Below are 15,237 nucleotides of genomic sequence, written 5' to 3'. Positions count from 1 at the left end.
TCGGGTATTTTTTGGAAAAAGATGGCCAATATTGTTCCCTCAGTCACCATCGGAAAAACAGATTATTTAATCACTATTACATTGCTCTTTGTGGGAGCTTCTGTACAAATTAGCTGCCAGATTTCCTGCATTACAAAAGTGACTACACTTTAAAAGTATTTCATTGGTTAGTGGCACAGTGGTTAGTATTGCTGCTTCAAGCGCCAGGGACCTGGGTTCAATTCCAGCCTCTGGTGCCTGTATGTGCGGAGTTTGCAGGTTCTCCCTGTGTCTGTGTGGATTTCCTCCGGGTGCTCCGGTTTTCTCCCACATCCAAAGATGTGCAGGTCAGGTGGATTGGCCATGCTGAATTGCCCCTTAGTATTCCAAGATATGTAGGTTAGGGGGATTAGCGGGGTAAATATGTGGGGTTACAGGGTAAGCCTGTGTAAGAGTCGATGCAGATTTGATGGGGCTGAATTACCACCTCCTGCACTGTAGGGATTCTATGGTTTTAAAGCCCTTTGAGACAGCGAATGATCTTGTATGAATGCAAGCCATTTTAAAAAATTCTTTTGGATTGTGAGTATGATACTGGATGGATTTGAGTTAAGAAAAATCTCATCTTCAGACCTTCAAAATGACAATCTCTTTCCAGAAGGATGTTATCGAAAGTAGCATTGGGTAAATTGAATTTTGTAGATGATTGTAATATGGTTAAAGTGGCATAATTTTATTGTGCTGGCTGTTTGTTGCTCCTCCATAAATAATTTCTTCCAGCTCTTACACGGCAAATAACATTAAGTATTTAGCACTAAAGCTAGTTTTTGATAGTTGTTGCTGATGTGAATGTGTTTTTTGTTACTTCACGAGGAAAGATTTACTACAAGAGTGAATAATAACCAGCTGCAATAAATAATTGAGTGTGTTTCCATTAGTCCAGACAATAGATTGCTTAACTATTGGTGAATAATAAAAACAAAGTCTCAACCTATTCCTGTGTTCTGAAAACTCATTAAAAGGCACTAGTTTTAAAATACATTTACACTGTGTAACATTATGTGCAGTACTTTTGTATTAATTTCTGTGCTACTGCTGCTGGCTCTCACTTTTTGGAATTGGAATTGTTCTATACGACGTAGCTAGTACAATAGGCAGGGATTGTGGAAGGTTAAAAATATTGAGAACATCCTGTAAGTGATTCATGTATTATGAAACAAAAGGAGGTTGAGGAGTTGGAGTGGTGGAAGAGTGGACCAGGGTGTCACGGAGGGAGCAATCCCTACGGACTGCTGACCGGGAGGGGAAAGTGTGCTTTGTTGGCGGAAATGGTGGCGGATGATCCTTTGAATGTGGAGGCTGGAGGAAAGTGAGGACGGGGACCCTATCATGGGAGGAAGGGGTGAGGGCAGAGGTGCAGAAAATGGGTCGAATCTGGTTGAGTACCCTGTCAACATCAGTAAGGTGCGAAACCTCGAAGGAAAAAAGGCAGATGTGTCAGAAGTGCCATTTTCCAAGATGGCATCATTGGAATAGATATGACAGAGGCGGAGAAACTGGGAGTGTGGGATGGAATGGGTTTGTAATAAATATTGGTGGTCAATCCATTGCTGGAAATGGAGATAGAGATCAAGTGAGAGAAGGGAAGTGTCGGAGATGGACGATGAAGAGGTGAGAGAGAGGTGGAAATTAGAAGCAGAATCAGTAAAGCTTTCCAAATCCAGATGAGAGCAAGTGTTCATTTTGGATGTTCTGGTTATTGCACCAGAATCCTGGGTGATCAGTTTATTCTGAAGTACGTTAGTCATTTCTAAAAAAGCACTGTTTGAAACCAGCATGTCTGTAAGATGTAGAGGGTAGAGAATGAGAAAGGAAGTGTTTATTATTAAAGTCACATAAGGTTTAAATTTATCATGTTGCATTATGTATGTTTTTGCTAACTAAATACATATTTTGTATTATTTTTCACTGCAGAAATATTGCTGACCCTCAGGATTGCTATTCCTCCTGTTTTCAACAAGGTCCAGAAGATCCATGTGTTTGCTGATGTACAGTTGCAAGGTCAACATTTAGGGTGGTAACAATTATAACCAACAAACAAACTCCACCAGATCAAGCCAAGAAAAGTACAGCAGCCAATTGAACTCTCAGCCAGGCTTGGAGAAGTTGTTTGTTACAAGAGTTGCTAACAGAGTGACGGGCTCCTTAGTAGCAACATACTTGCCTACTGAAGCTGCTTTGCCCATTAATTGCATTCACCATAAGTGTGACTTAAGTCTGTCCTCACAACAGATTGACATCGGCGTCGAACCTTGTCCGATGAATGTATTTCTATCGCCGTTTTGCAGACTGAGCATATCTTTGCTCTTTTGATTTTGATCCTCGGTGGTTGCTGACTTTTCTGCTATTTAATCCAGTGTGCAGGCTTTCAGCCATGTTTTCCTCCAACAGTATTTAGAAATGAAGCCTCTTTTTGAAAGGTTTTGCTGTGTGTAAAAGAACTTGCAGATAAGTTGAGTGAATGCTGTAAGAGTAACAGATTTTGGTTTGGAAAGTATCTCAATGAAATTTGTTTTTATGTTTTTGATAAAACCAAATGGGAATAGACTTCAGGTAGTTTATTAGTTGATGTCAGCAAAAGAGTTAATGTATTACCTTTTTATACTGGGGTTCTGCTCTGTGGAGTCATGGCTTAACATCCAGGGTGTATGATTTTTTTTTGGTCGTCATTTTTAATTACAACAGTTAACAAGTAGAATGTTTCTGGCTCCACAGACCAAGACTACCTGTTAAACATTCTCAACTCTGTAGATGCCCACCAATTACATAAAAATCACTTGTCCTACAGCTATTGTTACAAGCTGATAGAAAAAAACTCAAAGCACCAACAAATTCTGACCTGTTGCATAAGCAGATGGAACATGGTTTCTGATTCTTACAGTGGTTACGATCTTGTCGGTTATTCATGTCTGAACTGTGGCTCTTCTCCGCTTTCTCCTTTGAGATAAACGTACTAGTGGCCTCCCAGGTCAAGTTTCCACACCAGCTACCACAGGAGCAGCTGGTTTCTTCTGAGCTAGTGACCCATGGCACTACCCACATAACAAAAGACAGGAGCAGTTCACCCTCAGCCTGTTGGTCTGCCTCAGGAAAACTCCCACACCCCACCATCCCAGTAGCAGCAATGTCACCAACAAAAGCAATTGATTTTGTCTCAGCCAGGAGCTTATGGCCACTTCCCTCATAGCAGAGGCAGCAAAAACTGTTCTGTCTTTCACCTGGTCCACATTCCTATTTCTATAGTCATAGCTGGTCTCTCCTTGCAAAATATAACTGGCATCTTTTGAGTCAAGGACTAATTTTTCCATTATCCCACTTCATTCTCTCCCCCTCCCTTTCACTTTTCTCAGAGCAGTTACTGATCTCCCTCAGACCGTGCTCTGTTACAGTGCTAAGCTGCAGGGGCTGACTCTTCTCAGAGTATCGACTGGTTCCTTGCGAACCAGGTTCCCTTGCAGCAGTCACTGGTCTCTTCTCTGTCCACTACAGCATGTGGCTCTCTTAACATGATCCTACAAACCAAACTGAGCTGTGATCTGAAGTTCAGGTGCATTACTGAAAGCTGCCAGGTCTCTCTCCATCATAAGCACTTTGAAATAATTTTGTCAAGACAAAATAACAGAAGCAAAGCTAAAGGTTATTTCCTGTCTCCCTCCTTTCTCTTTATAGTATACTGCTTACACATTTTTGTATAGTTTTTATACAGCTAGCATGTGCTATTTCTGTTCACTTGGAGAAAATATTGTATAATGGCTCTATTTGCATGAAGATGCGGAAAGATTACTGGCTCACTGCCAGCTAACCCACGGATAGTGCAGAAATTGTGACACTTTTAGAGAAATGAGACAAGTTCATTTTTGCTGAATTTCTAAAACTGAGGTGGCACCATGTAGAGGATAGCCAACAGAATTCATTGCTGATTCACAGTCATTTAATGACAAGACACATTCATCTAAAAGAGTATTACTACCTCTCTTTAAATTTCATAATGCTGTTAAATAACTACCCCTGATCAATTAGTTTGACCTCCAATAATGGTACCAAACTGCAAAGAACTGTTGTCCTGAGATGTCTGCAAATTCTGGGTTACATACATGAAAATTAATTACTGTTTGACCAGATCCACATCAAGTTAAGTGATCCAAATCCCTTCATGCACATAGAGCCAATAATATGTTAAGCTTGGTTTATAATATTTCCGATCCGTCGTCAGCATCTTTCTATCTACGAAAAATGATGAACATGCAACAAACAATCCATTTGAGATGGGCGATCTTCACATGATGCATCTTTGCTGATAGCTAGAGACCATTCCTCGAGAGGCAGTTCCTGCGACAAGTGCCACAGATGAAGCTATTAAGTGTCATTGTGGGTTGTTTTCAGGGTTGGGAGGTGTTGCCAAGCCACTATAGGCACTGGCCATCGTGGGTCTGTATGCCAGCTGACAGGAAATGGCTCAATTTTCCTCTGACATCGGCTAGTAACTCCCAATGTGATAATTGCTGTCTAGGGCCTTCGTGTCAGGTTTGCAAACATCTTTAAAGTAGAGCTTTGGGCATCCTACTAGTCATCTGGATCCAGTTACCTCACTATACAGAAAGTCTTTGGGTATGCAAATGTTTGCAAAACATCTGTTTGATGAGTGCTAACAAACTTGGGAGCTCTGCCTTTTGAGAGGACTGCCACACTTGTGATAGTGTCTCGCCAGGATATACCCATAACATCACAGACAGCAAAGGCAGCAATTGTTGAGCTTCTTATACCGAGCAGCATGATTTTTATTCTAATTCGGAATGGTGAATAAATCCAATTTAAGCTGGCCATTCTAATGACCTACATCAATATGTTCAGAATTTAGGATTTTGATTACTTTCTATTAAGTATGTGTCTGGGTAAGTATGTTTTTCCCTATTCTGCATTTATTTTGTAACCAATCTGAAATGTTGATTTAGAGAGATTATGAAGTTTACTGGCACAATAAACCAAAAATTTAATATCACCAACTTAATTTGGACAGAGGAGTTAAAACAATTAAACTGATCAGATTACAGTGAAACTCTACAGAATAGATTAACCTCACCACAGTCCTATGTATATTAGTCGAGATCATTTTCAATGCCACATTGATAAATTATATACACAGGCACAGCTGTGTGTGTAAGCTTTTTTTCTAACTAATGGAACTCATCTTTACACTCATGACTGTGCTACTGGTATGTTTGGTTGAGTTTATTTGCATAAGCATTCATGGGATAGTAATGCTTAAATTGTGAGCCATAACAAAATAAGGCATGGGCTGTTCAAGTTAATGTTCTAAATAGTTTATTGTTCATGATAGCTTTACAATGCTGTGGGATCAGAGAGTAAAGACTTTTTTGCAAGCTACATAAACCCAGTGCTTCATTACAATTTCCTAAAGTCATTGGCAGTTTCCAGATGCAAAATACTGCAGGTCTAAGACCAGATGTCACCACAAATAACATAATACAAACAGCCATAACATTTTCATATGGTACAGTATTTTGTAAATTAAGACAGGATGGCTTTTGGAAAGCAGTTGGGTATATAAGCGTCTGATGTATGTAATCAAGCAATAACTTTTACTTGAGCATATGTTTTACATCCTGTAGAATTTTGATGAAGTAAAGTTCTTAAGTTGTTGATTCAAAGTGAGGTACAACAGTATTACATTAGATACCTTGGTAGCAATGTCTCCCTCTCTCTCTTATTGTGTAAATAAAGAATCATGATGCCTCGATAAGTAGCTAACGCGTTTGATTCAGTAACATTCGTAAGGCCAGTGAATAAACTGGTGATTCTGACGTATATTGAGCAACTGTTTTTAGTTTTCCAAGTTGTACAAATATCATGCCTAACTACCCAACAAATTGCTACTCTGATCTGCATAGTGTCCCTCAATCTAATTGTATGATTAAAATTGGAAGACTTTGTGAATAAGTTGGAAGCAGGTGCTTACATTCTTAGTTTATCAAGCTATTATAGGGTCCTGATGCCTTTGTATTTGTGTGTCAGGCTACATGGAACATGCTGTCAGTTATGGCCTCAAACCCACACTGATCATATTGATCACTGTATAGATATTGAATAACAGACCTGTTTTTGCCTCAACAGTTGCTTTTAGGAAGGAGTTCAGCCACATCTCTCAGCTACAGATCATTCAGTCGATAAAGAACTGTTCTTTCTGTATTGAAATGACATCATTGTGTTTCAGACTGCTTTGGTATGATATAGCTTTATGTAAATATTGCTGTGAATTAGGAAAGTTTTCTGAAATGCAGGCGTTTAATTTTGCAGATTTTAGAGCCTAGACCTTTGCATTTGTGTCTACGGGAACATTATGTAATACCTAACACGTTTTCTGTATTTATTCTATTTTGTATCTATGCTTTATCTTACTAGGTATGGTTTACAACTGGATGTGTCACTGTTAGAATTGTGCAAAGGATAACTCTGCAGTTGCCTACAGAGCCAAAAGATTTTTAAACAAAAAAACAAATCTGGTGTAAGCGAGGAGGTTCTATGTCATATGGTCGCTTAAGCTCTGTATAGTGTAACCCCAATTTACAACTTCTATAGATTTGAATGCATCAAGGTCTATTCTCTTGGAAAGAGGATGCATGGGAGCTACTTTCATTGGGAAGCAACATCTCTTTGATTGCATTATGTTCAATCTATAACACTTTCCTCTAACAAATTTAAAGTAATGATGCAAAATTAACATTTGAGAACTATGTATTGTGATGCTGTACACTGCAGACAAGCAGGGCTACGTAGCTCCGTTTGCAAAATCCAAAGATTTCACTGAGTTGATTTTAAAATACAGCTAAGCCATGATATGTTGGTGTGGTTCAACATCATTTTATAGTATTTCTACACAATTGATTGTTGACTGGATGCAGACACATTCTCTGTACAAACTATTCTAAGGATTTTCAATTTGATAGGCAATTCCCTTCTATTTTTTTTTCATTTAGAGCTTGAACTTGTTTTGTAAAATCTGTCAATTTCTTAGTACAGTGCAGGAACCTCAAATGCTATAACTTAGCATAATGCCTTAGATATGTTTTTAATGTCCTGTATATTCCTAGCAGCTGTTTGTTGTATTATATTGTTTGTATAGTGAATTGTGTAAAATTTTTGGATGTGTCATCAGTTATTAATTTTTTTTGTCAGATAAATAGAAATATCAGCAATATGGGCCCATGGTTATTGCTTAGTTTTTTTTTGCTGTTATTTTGTTCCTTTGTGGTCAGTAGGGGTCACTCTTTGTAAAATGTTTTTTCTCCCATGTCTCTGAGAGGTGTATATTGAAAGTTGCAAATTCTAAGCAATATGTAAAGTAAGATTCTTCAGAAGGCTTACAGTGTTGCAAGTTCAGAGATGTATTTTTTTTAGTTCACACTAAACACCTTTGTTTTCTTCTTCAGGCATCCATGTTTGTACCCTTATTGTGAGCAATTTATGCCAAGTTAGGTATATTCAAAGAAATTTTAAAAAATACATTTATGCAAGTTGTTAACTAATATTGCTTTTGCTGATGTCATTTGCTTACTTGATGTTAAATAATGCTGTTGTAAATAAAGAATCCTGTTATTGCAATGTTTAATAAAATTTAATTCCTTTGAATTTTACATTCTTAATAAGGGAAATGCAACAAGGTCTATACTTGCATGTTGCACAAAAGGAAACGTCGGATTTTGATGGGAACATTATACATGGGTAACGTGGAAATATGTTGACCAGAACACATTCCCATTCTTTACACCAACCCGCGCGTACACCCACAAGCCTGCCTTAAGAAATCTGCAGTAATGTGGGCATCTGAGCTTAGCAGTACCCAATCCCCTCACATAAACCTTGCCTGGATCTGATTTATCTCTTCAGACTTGTGATACTGATTGTATATTGTTCAACTGTTTAAAAATTGAACAATCCTGAGTATGCTAAGAACTCCGCTAACAATTTAAGTTGGTCTGTGGCTCACTTATGCTTGCTAGAAGCTGCATCTATTTATATGCAGGAATATGTCCAATCATTAAAGTACAAAGCGTGGGGAACAAGAGTTCCCTGGTGCATTCTGCATGGCAATACCCTACTCAATCAACATCCTTTCCTCATGCAGTATAAATTGTTGCTCCCTTTGGAATTTGGTATTTTTGCTTTTGTCCTGATTAGCACAGATGAAAAGCTTTGACAGCAAGTCTCTTTCTAGCAATACTCAACTCCGTACTACCCAACAACTATTAAACATGCTGGAATAGAATGTTGATCTTTTAACTTGGGGTGACAGTTGCGTATAGGTTATATAAATCTCTGGGTAGTTCCTGTTTAATGTACTGCATTCCATTCTGGGCACTTCACCCTGGGAAGGATATATTGGCCCTGAATACAAATTATGATTCTGAAAGAGTTAAATTATTCAGTTCTGGGGAGTGTGGACAGAGCCAAGACCACTAACCATAGGCAGCTCAGCTGTGTGGAAGAGGATTAGGAAAGACGATAGTGATGGGGAAACAGACAGGCATTTTTACCACTGCAGATGTGACTCCAGGGTGAAATGTTGCCTCCCCAGTGCCAGGATCCAGAATGTCAGAGCAGCTGTAGGACATGGAGGAGATGGACAGTCAGCGACGGTGGTCCATATAAGTACCATGGGCAGAAAGAGGGATGAGGTCCTGCAGGTAGATTTTGGGGAATAGGCAAGAAATTGAGTACAATCTCATAGAAAGCGATCTAAGTGACACCTAGTGCTACATGCTAGTGAGTAAGAAATGGGAGGATAGCACAGCCAAATGTGAGTTTGGAGAGATGGTGCAGAAGAAAGACTTTATATTAATGGGGTGCTGGGAGATGATTCTGCGGAACAGGCCAGACAGATTCCACTGGGCTGGGGCCATTGTCATGGCGCAGAGATTTGCTCGGGTTGTTGGTGAGTTTAAAATAACATGGCAAGGGAATGGGAACCTGAGTGTAGATTCAGAAAGCTGTAAGTAAAAGACAGAAATTAAGTAATTAAAACAGAAGATGCTGGATATGTTTGGCAAGTCAGGCAGCATCTGTAGAGAGAAATAGATTTAACGTTGCTAGTCTGTGACCTTTCATCAGAGCTGGGAAATGTTAGAGATGTAATGGGTTTTGAGCAAGGGATGGGTGGGATAAGAATAAAAAGATCTATGATAAGGTGGAAGACAGACGAGATTGAATGACAGAAGCGTTCGCCTTACAGGGCCAAAGGGAATGATGATAGGACAAGAAAAGAAATGAAAGTTGTGCCTAGAGCAAGTGTGTTCCTGTCCAAAAATGCAAAAAGAAAACAAAATTGAAAAACAGTCTGAAATTGTTGAACTCAATGTGGAGTCTAGAAGGTTGTAAAGTGCCTGATCAAAAAATGAAGTGTTATTTCTCAAGCTTGCATTGGAGCTTCACTGGAACAGTGAAGCAGACCAAGGACAGAGATGTCAGCATGAGACCAAGGTGAAGAATTAAAAAGATAGGCCACTCAAAGCTCGGAGTCATGTTTGAAGACTGAAAGGAGTTGTTCTACAAAGTGGTCACCCAATCTATATTTGGTCTCCCCAATGAAGAGGACACCATGTTGTGAGCAGGGAATACAGTGGACTAAATTGAAAGATATGAACATAGATTGCTGCCTCACCTGGAAGATGTGCTTGGAGCCCTGGATGGTGAGAAGAGAGGGGGTAAAAGGGCAGATATTGGATCTCCTGCGTTTGAATGGAAAGGTGCCACAGGAAAGGGACAGGGTGTTGGGGTGATTGGGAAGTCGACCAGGGTATGATGGAAGGAACGGTCCCATCAGAATGCTGAAAGGGGAGGGACGATATGTCTGGTGGGGTAGCTTCACCCACATCCATTGAATGCAGAAGCTGGTGGGGTGACGAAGGTGATGATGAGGGGAATCCTATGATGATTCTGGGAGGGAGGGGGAGGGGAAGGGTGAGAGCAAGACTGCAGGAGATGTGGTCATGGGCCCTGTCAACAGTGGGGCGGGGAGGGGGGATGCGGGTGGAAGGTGTTGGTGGAGTCCCGGTTCCAAAAAACAAAACACAGCTCAGTATTGAAAATAGCATCCATAGAACAGATGTGAGAGACAAGCAGTAATGGAGTCCTTACAGGGTTTAGAGTGTGAGCAAATGTAGTTGAGATAGTCATGGGAGTCAGTGGGCATAGAATGAATATTGGTGTGTAGCCCATTGCCAGAAATGCAAATAGAGAAGTCAAGGAAGGGAAAGTAAGAGTGAGCAATAGACCATGTGAAGGTAAGAGCAGGGGGAAATTTTAAACAAAGTTGATGAAGTTTTCCAATTTGGGGCAAGAGCAGGAAATGGCACCAATACAATCATCAACGTGACAGACAAGCCATTGACGGGAGAGGTCCACTGGAACAAGGAATGTTCCCCATATCCTATAAAAAGGCTGGCATAGTTAGGACCAAGTTCATAGTGTGTATGTAATGGGATAAAGCAAAGTACTTTGCAAAGTACATATTGTTCAGTGTAGAAGAGGGGACGGTCAGAGTATTATGAACATATGACAGTGGGTGCAGAACATTGAGCAAATAAAAGGTGAAAACTAGATAAAGGAGTTGTTCAGTGATATATATTTCATCACGAGAAGTCTAGTGAATGAGGCAGGTGAGCTGAGGATAGAGATGAACACTTGGAAGTATGATATAATTGCTATTACTAAAACATGGCTTAAAGTGCAGACTCGGGACTGAATTACCTGTCCCTATTTCTGATATCCTTTTGCTCTTATGGGCCTGAATGTAGGAGACATGGTTCAGAAGTTTTCAGATAATATGGAAATTAACGAGGTGATTGATAGGAAGAAAACTGTAGACTTTAGGAAGATAGTATGCTGGAAAGAAAAGTGTCAAATAGAATTCACCTGGAGAAGTGAGGTAATGCATTTGGGGAGGACAAACAAGACAAGGGAATACATAATAAATGATCACAATTTGAGCAGTGTTGAGGAACAAGGAGACCTTGGAGTGCATGTCTACAGATCCCTCAGGATAGAGGGCAGTTCAATAAGGTGATCAAGACATACAGAGTACTTTCTTTTATTGACTAAAGCCTAGAGTGTGTGAGCAGGGAGGCCATGCTAGAACTAAATAAAACACGAGTTAGACCACAGCTACAGTATTATAGGGGCGGCACAGTGGTTAGTACTGCTGCCTCACAGCGCCAGGGACCCGGGTTTGATTTCTGGCTTGGGTCACTGTCTGTGTGGAATCTGCATGTTCTCCCCGTGTCTGCGTGGGTTTCCTCCGGGTGCTCCGGTTTCCTCCCATATTCTGAAAGACGTGCTGGTTAGGTGCATTAACCCGAACAGGCGCCTTACTGTGGAGACCAGGGGAATTTCATGGTAACTTCATTGCAGTGTTAATGTAAGCCTTACTTGTGATTAATAAATAAACTTTACTTTAGTATTTAGTATCACATGAGAGAAAGGAGGTTTTTTTCCAAAACAGGAAGTAGGCCCAGGAAAAGTCTGGGAAGGTTTTTGGAGGGTTTAAAAAGGGTTTACCTTGGGGGTTTCAGCCTCATTGTTCCACAGGAGCAGGCTGAGGGTAAGGGAGTGTGTTTCTGCATTTGATTTATTTATTTATTTTTCAGTTAAATTTGTGTTAAAAATCGGAGGTTTTTTTAAATCCAAAACAGGAAGTAGGCCCAGGAGAAGCCTGGGACGGTTTTTGGAGGGTTTAAAAGCAGGCTGCACTTTTGAGCGGGCAGCGTCGGGAGCGGGCAGTGGAGTGAGCAGGGAGTAGAGTGTGAGTTGTAAGGGCTTTGGGGGAAAGGGCGAAGCGGGGTACGTTTTCTTTTCTTTTCTATTCCTATAAAGGAAAAGGGTAGCTATGAGTGATAGGCCAGTTTGTTGCTTTCGGTGTGGGATGTGGGAGTTCCCGGAAACACCTAGCCGCCCAGAGGTTCACATTTGTGCCAGATGCGTGGAACTGCAGCTCCTGAGGGACCACATCAGGGAACTGGAGCAGCGGCTTGATGACCTTAGTCTAGTCAGGGAGAATGAGAGACAAATAGACATGAGTTATAGGCAAGTAGTTACACCGGGGCCTCAGGGGGAAGACATGTGGGTCACAGTTCGGAGGAGTAAAGGTCATAAGGGTAACGTACCAGAGAGTTCTCCAGTGGCTGTCTCTCATAATAGGAAGGGCTCGGCGACAGGTGAGAGAGGGGAGGGGTGTGAGCAATTAGTGGAGGGGTCACCTGTGGTCCTCCCCCTCCAAAACAGGTATATTGTTTTGGATAGTGTGAAAGAGGATGACTCTCCAGGGGTAAGCCACAGTGACCAGGTCACTGGCACACAATCAGGCTCTGTGGCCCGGAAAGGAAAGAGAGGGATTAGGAGAGCAATAGTGGTGGGGGACGCGTCGGTTAGAGGCACAGACAGGCGATTCTGTGGGTGCGAACAGGACTCCAGGATGGTAGTCTGCCTACCTGGTGCTGGGGTACTGGATGTCTCCGAGCGGATAGGAGGCATATTAAAAGGGGAGGATGAAGAAACGGATGTCATTGTACACATTGGTGCAAATGATGTAGATAGGAAGAGCAGGGGGATCCTACGAGAGCAATCCAGGGAGTTGGGAAATAGGCTAAAAAGTAGGGCCTCCAGCGTGGCAATCTCTGGGCTTCTCCCAATGCCTAGGGCCAGTGAGGCTAGGTATAGGGAGATAGTACAATTGAACGCTTGGCTAAAGGACTGGTCCAGGAGGGAGGGCTTCATATTCCTGGATCACTGGGAAGTTTTCAAGAGAGGAGGGTACCTGTGCAAGAAGGACAGTCACAACTAAATTGGAAGGGCACAAATATCCTGGCTGGAAGTTTTGCTAGTGCAGTTCGGGTGGGTTTAAACTAATGTGGCAGGGGGGTGAGGATCAAAAAATTAGGTCTACAAGTGTAGAGGCTGGGGACGAGCTTGGGGCCAGGACAAGGCTGGCAAAGAAGAAGAGCACTCTGGGGGAGGATGACCTCACTGGGCCTGGAGGTCTGGAGTGCATCTACTTCAATGCAAGGAGCGTAGCAGGTAAGACACGAACTTAGGGCCTTAATGCTGACGGGGAATTTGGATGTGGTTGCGGTGACAGAGACTTGGTTGAAAGAGGGACAGAACTGGCAACTGAATATTCCAGGGTACAAGTGTTTTAGGTGAGACAGAGGAGGGGCAAAAAGAGGTGGGGGAGTAGCAGTATTAGTTAGAGAGCATATTACAGCAGTGCAGAGGGAGGACAATTCAGAGAGGTCGTGTAACGAGTCACTGTGGGTGGAGCTCAGAAACAGGAAGGGCGCAGTCACTATGCTGGGGGTATACTACAGGCCCCCCAACAGTCCAAGGGAAGTGGAAGAACGGATATGTCAAGAGATAATGGATAGGTGCAAGAAAAATAGGGTTGTTGTAGTGGGAGACTTCAATTTCCCTGGTACAGACTGGAAATCGCGTAGGGCTGGGAGTCTGAATGGGGAGGCATTTGTAAAATGCGTACAGGAAGGTTCTTTGGAACAATATGTAGATAGCCCGACTAGAGAGGGGGCTATACTGGACCTGGTACTGGGGAATGAGCTCGGTCAGGTCTTCAAAGTTTTGGTAGGGGAACATGTGACAAGTAGTGACCACAATTCTGTTAGCTTTAGGATAGTGATGGAAAAGGATGAGTGGTGTCCCAAGGGTAAGGTGTTGGATTGGGGGAAGGCTAACTTTAGTGGGATTAGGCAGAAATTGGCAGCTGTTGATTGGGAGAGGCTGTTTGAGGGTAAATCCACATCTCGCATGTGGGAGTCTTTCAAGGAACAGTTGTTAGGGCTGCAGGATAGGCATGTGCCTGTAAAAAAGAAGGATAGGAAGGGTAGGATTCGAGAACCGTGGATAACCAGGGAAATTGAGGGATTGGTCAAAAAGAAAAGAGTGGCGTACGTTAGGTCCAGGCAGCTAAAAACGGAGGGAGCTCTGGAGGAATACAAAGAAAGTAGGAAAGAACTCAAACGAGGAATTAGAAGGGCAAAAAGGGGTCACGAAATGTCCTTGGCAGACAGGATTAAGGAGAATCCCAAGGCATTTTATTCATACGTTAGGAACAAAAGGGGTGTCAGGGAAAAAATCGGACCTCTCAGGGACAAAAGTGGGGAAATATGCTGAGAGCCCAAAGAAGTTGGGGAGATCCTAAATGAATACTTTGCATCGGTATTCACAAAGGAGAGGGATGTGTTGACTGGGAGTGTCTCGGAGGGGAGTGTTGACCCGTTAGAGAAAATCTCCATTACAAGGGAGGAAGTGTTAGGTTTTTTAGGGAATATAAAGACTGACAAATCCCCAGGGCCTGATGGAATCTATCCAAGGCTGCTCAGGGAGACGAGAGATGAAATCGCTGGGCCTCTGACGCAAATCTTTGTCTCATCACTGGACACAGATGAGGTCCCAGAGGATTGGAGGATTGCTAATGTGGTCCCATTATTTAAGAAGGGTAGGAAGGATAACCCGGGAAATTATAGGCCGGTGAGCTTGACGTCCGTGGTCGGGAAGTTGTTGGAGAGGATTCTTAGAGATAGGATATATGCGTATTTAGAAAGGAATAAACTCATTAACGATAGTCAGCATGGTTTTGTGAGAGGGAGGTCCTGCCTCACTAACCTGGTGGAGTTTTTTGAAGAAGTGACTAGAATGGTTGATGAGGGAAGGGCCGTGGATGTCCTCTATATGGACTTTAGTAAAGTGTTTGACAAAGTCCCTCATGGTAGGTTGGTGCAAAAGGTTGCATCTCATGGGATAAAGGGGGAGGTGGCTAGATGGGTGGAGAACTGGCTTGGTCACAGAAGACAGAGGGTGGTAGTGGAAGGGTCTTTTTCCGGCTGGAGGCCTGTGACTAGTGGTGTTCCGCAGGGCTCTGTATTGGGACCTCTGCTGTTTGTGATTTATATAAACGATCTGGAAGAAGGTGTAACTGGGGTGGTCAGTAAGTTTGCGGACAACACGGAAATGGCTGGACTTGCAGATAGTGAGGAACATTGTCAGAGGCTACAGAAGGATATAGATAGGCTGGAAATTTGGGCAAAGAAATGGCAGATGGAGTTCAATCCAGATAAATGCAAAGTGATGCATTTTGGTAGAACTAACGTAGGGGGGAGCTATACGATAAATGGCAGA

At 42.2% G+C, this 15,237-nt stretch overlaps 1 protein-coding gene across 1 annotated transcript in view; it reads left to right on the top strand.

The window, feature by feature from the left end:
* ncoa2 (nuclear receptor coactivator 2) overlaps window positions 1-7,686 on the top strand; it is a 266,392-nt gene extending 258,706 nt beyond the window's left edge. Inside the window, exon 23 of the mRNA XM_078216293.1 lies at window positions 1,954-7,686. Within this exon, the coding sequence (XP_078072419.1) occupies window positions 1,954-1,965 (12 nt within the window). The 3' untranslated portion in view covers window positions 1,966-7,686. The remainder of the gene's footprint in view (window positions 1-1,953) is intronic.
* Window positions 7,687-15,237: the final 7,551 nt, after the last annotated feature.

The sequence above is a fragment of the Mustelus asterias genome, chromosome 7 (assembly GCF_964213995.1).
Source record: "Mustelus asterias chromosome 7, sMusAst1.hap1.1, whole genome shotgun sequence".
Classification (NCBI taxonomy): Eukaryota; Metazoa; Chordata; class Chondrichthyes; order Carcharhiniformes; family Triakidae; genus Mustelus; species Mustelus asterias.
This window is presented reverse-complemented; position numbering and strand designations above follow the sequence as displayed.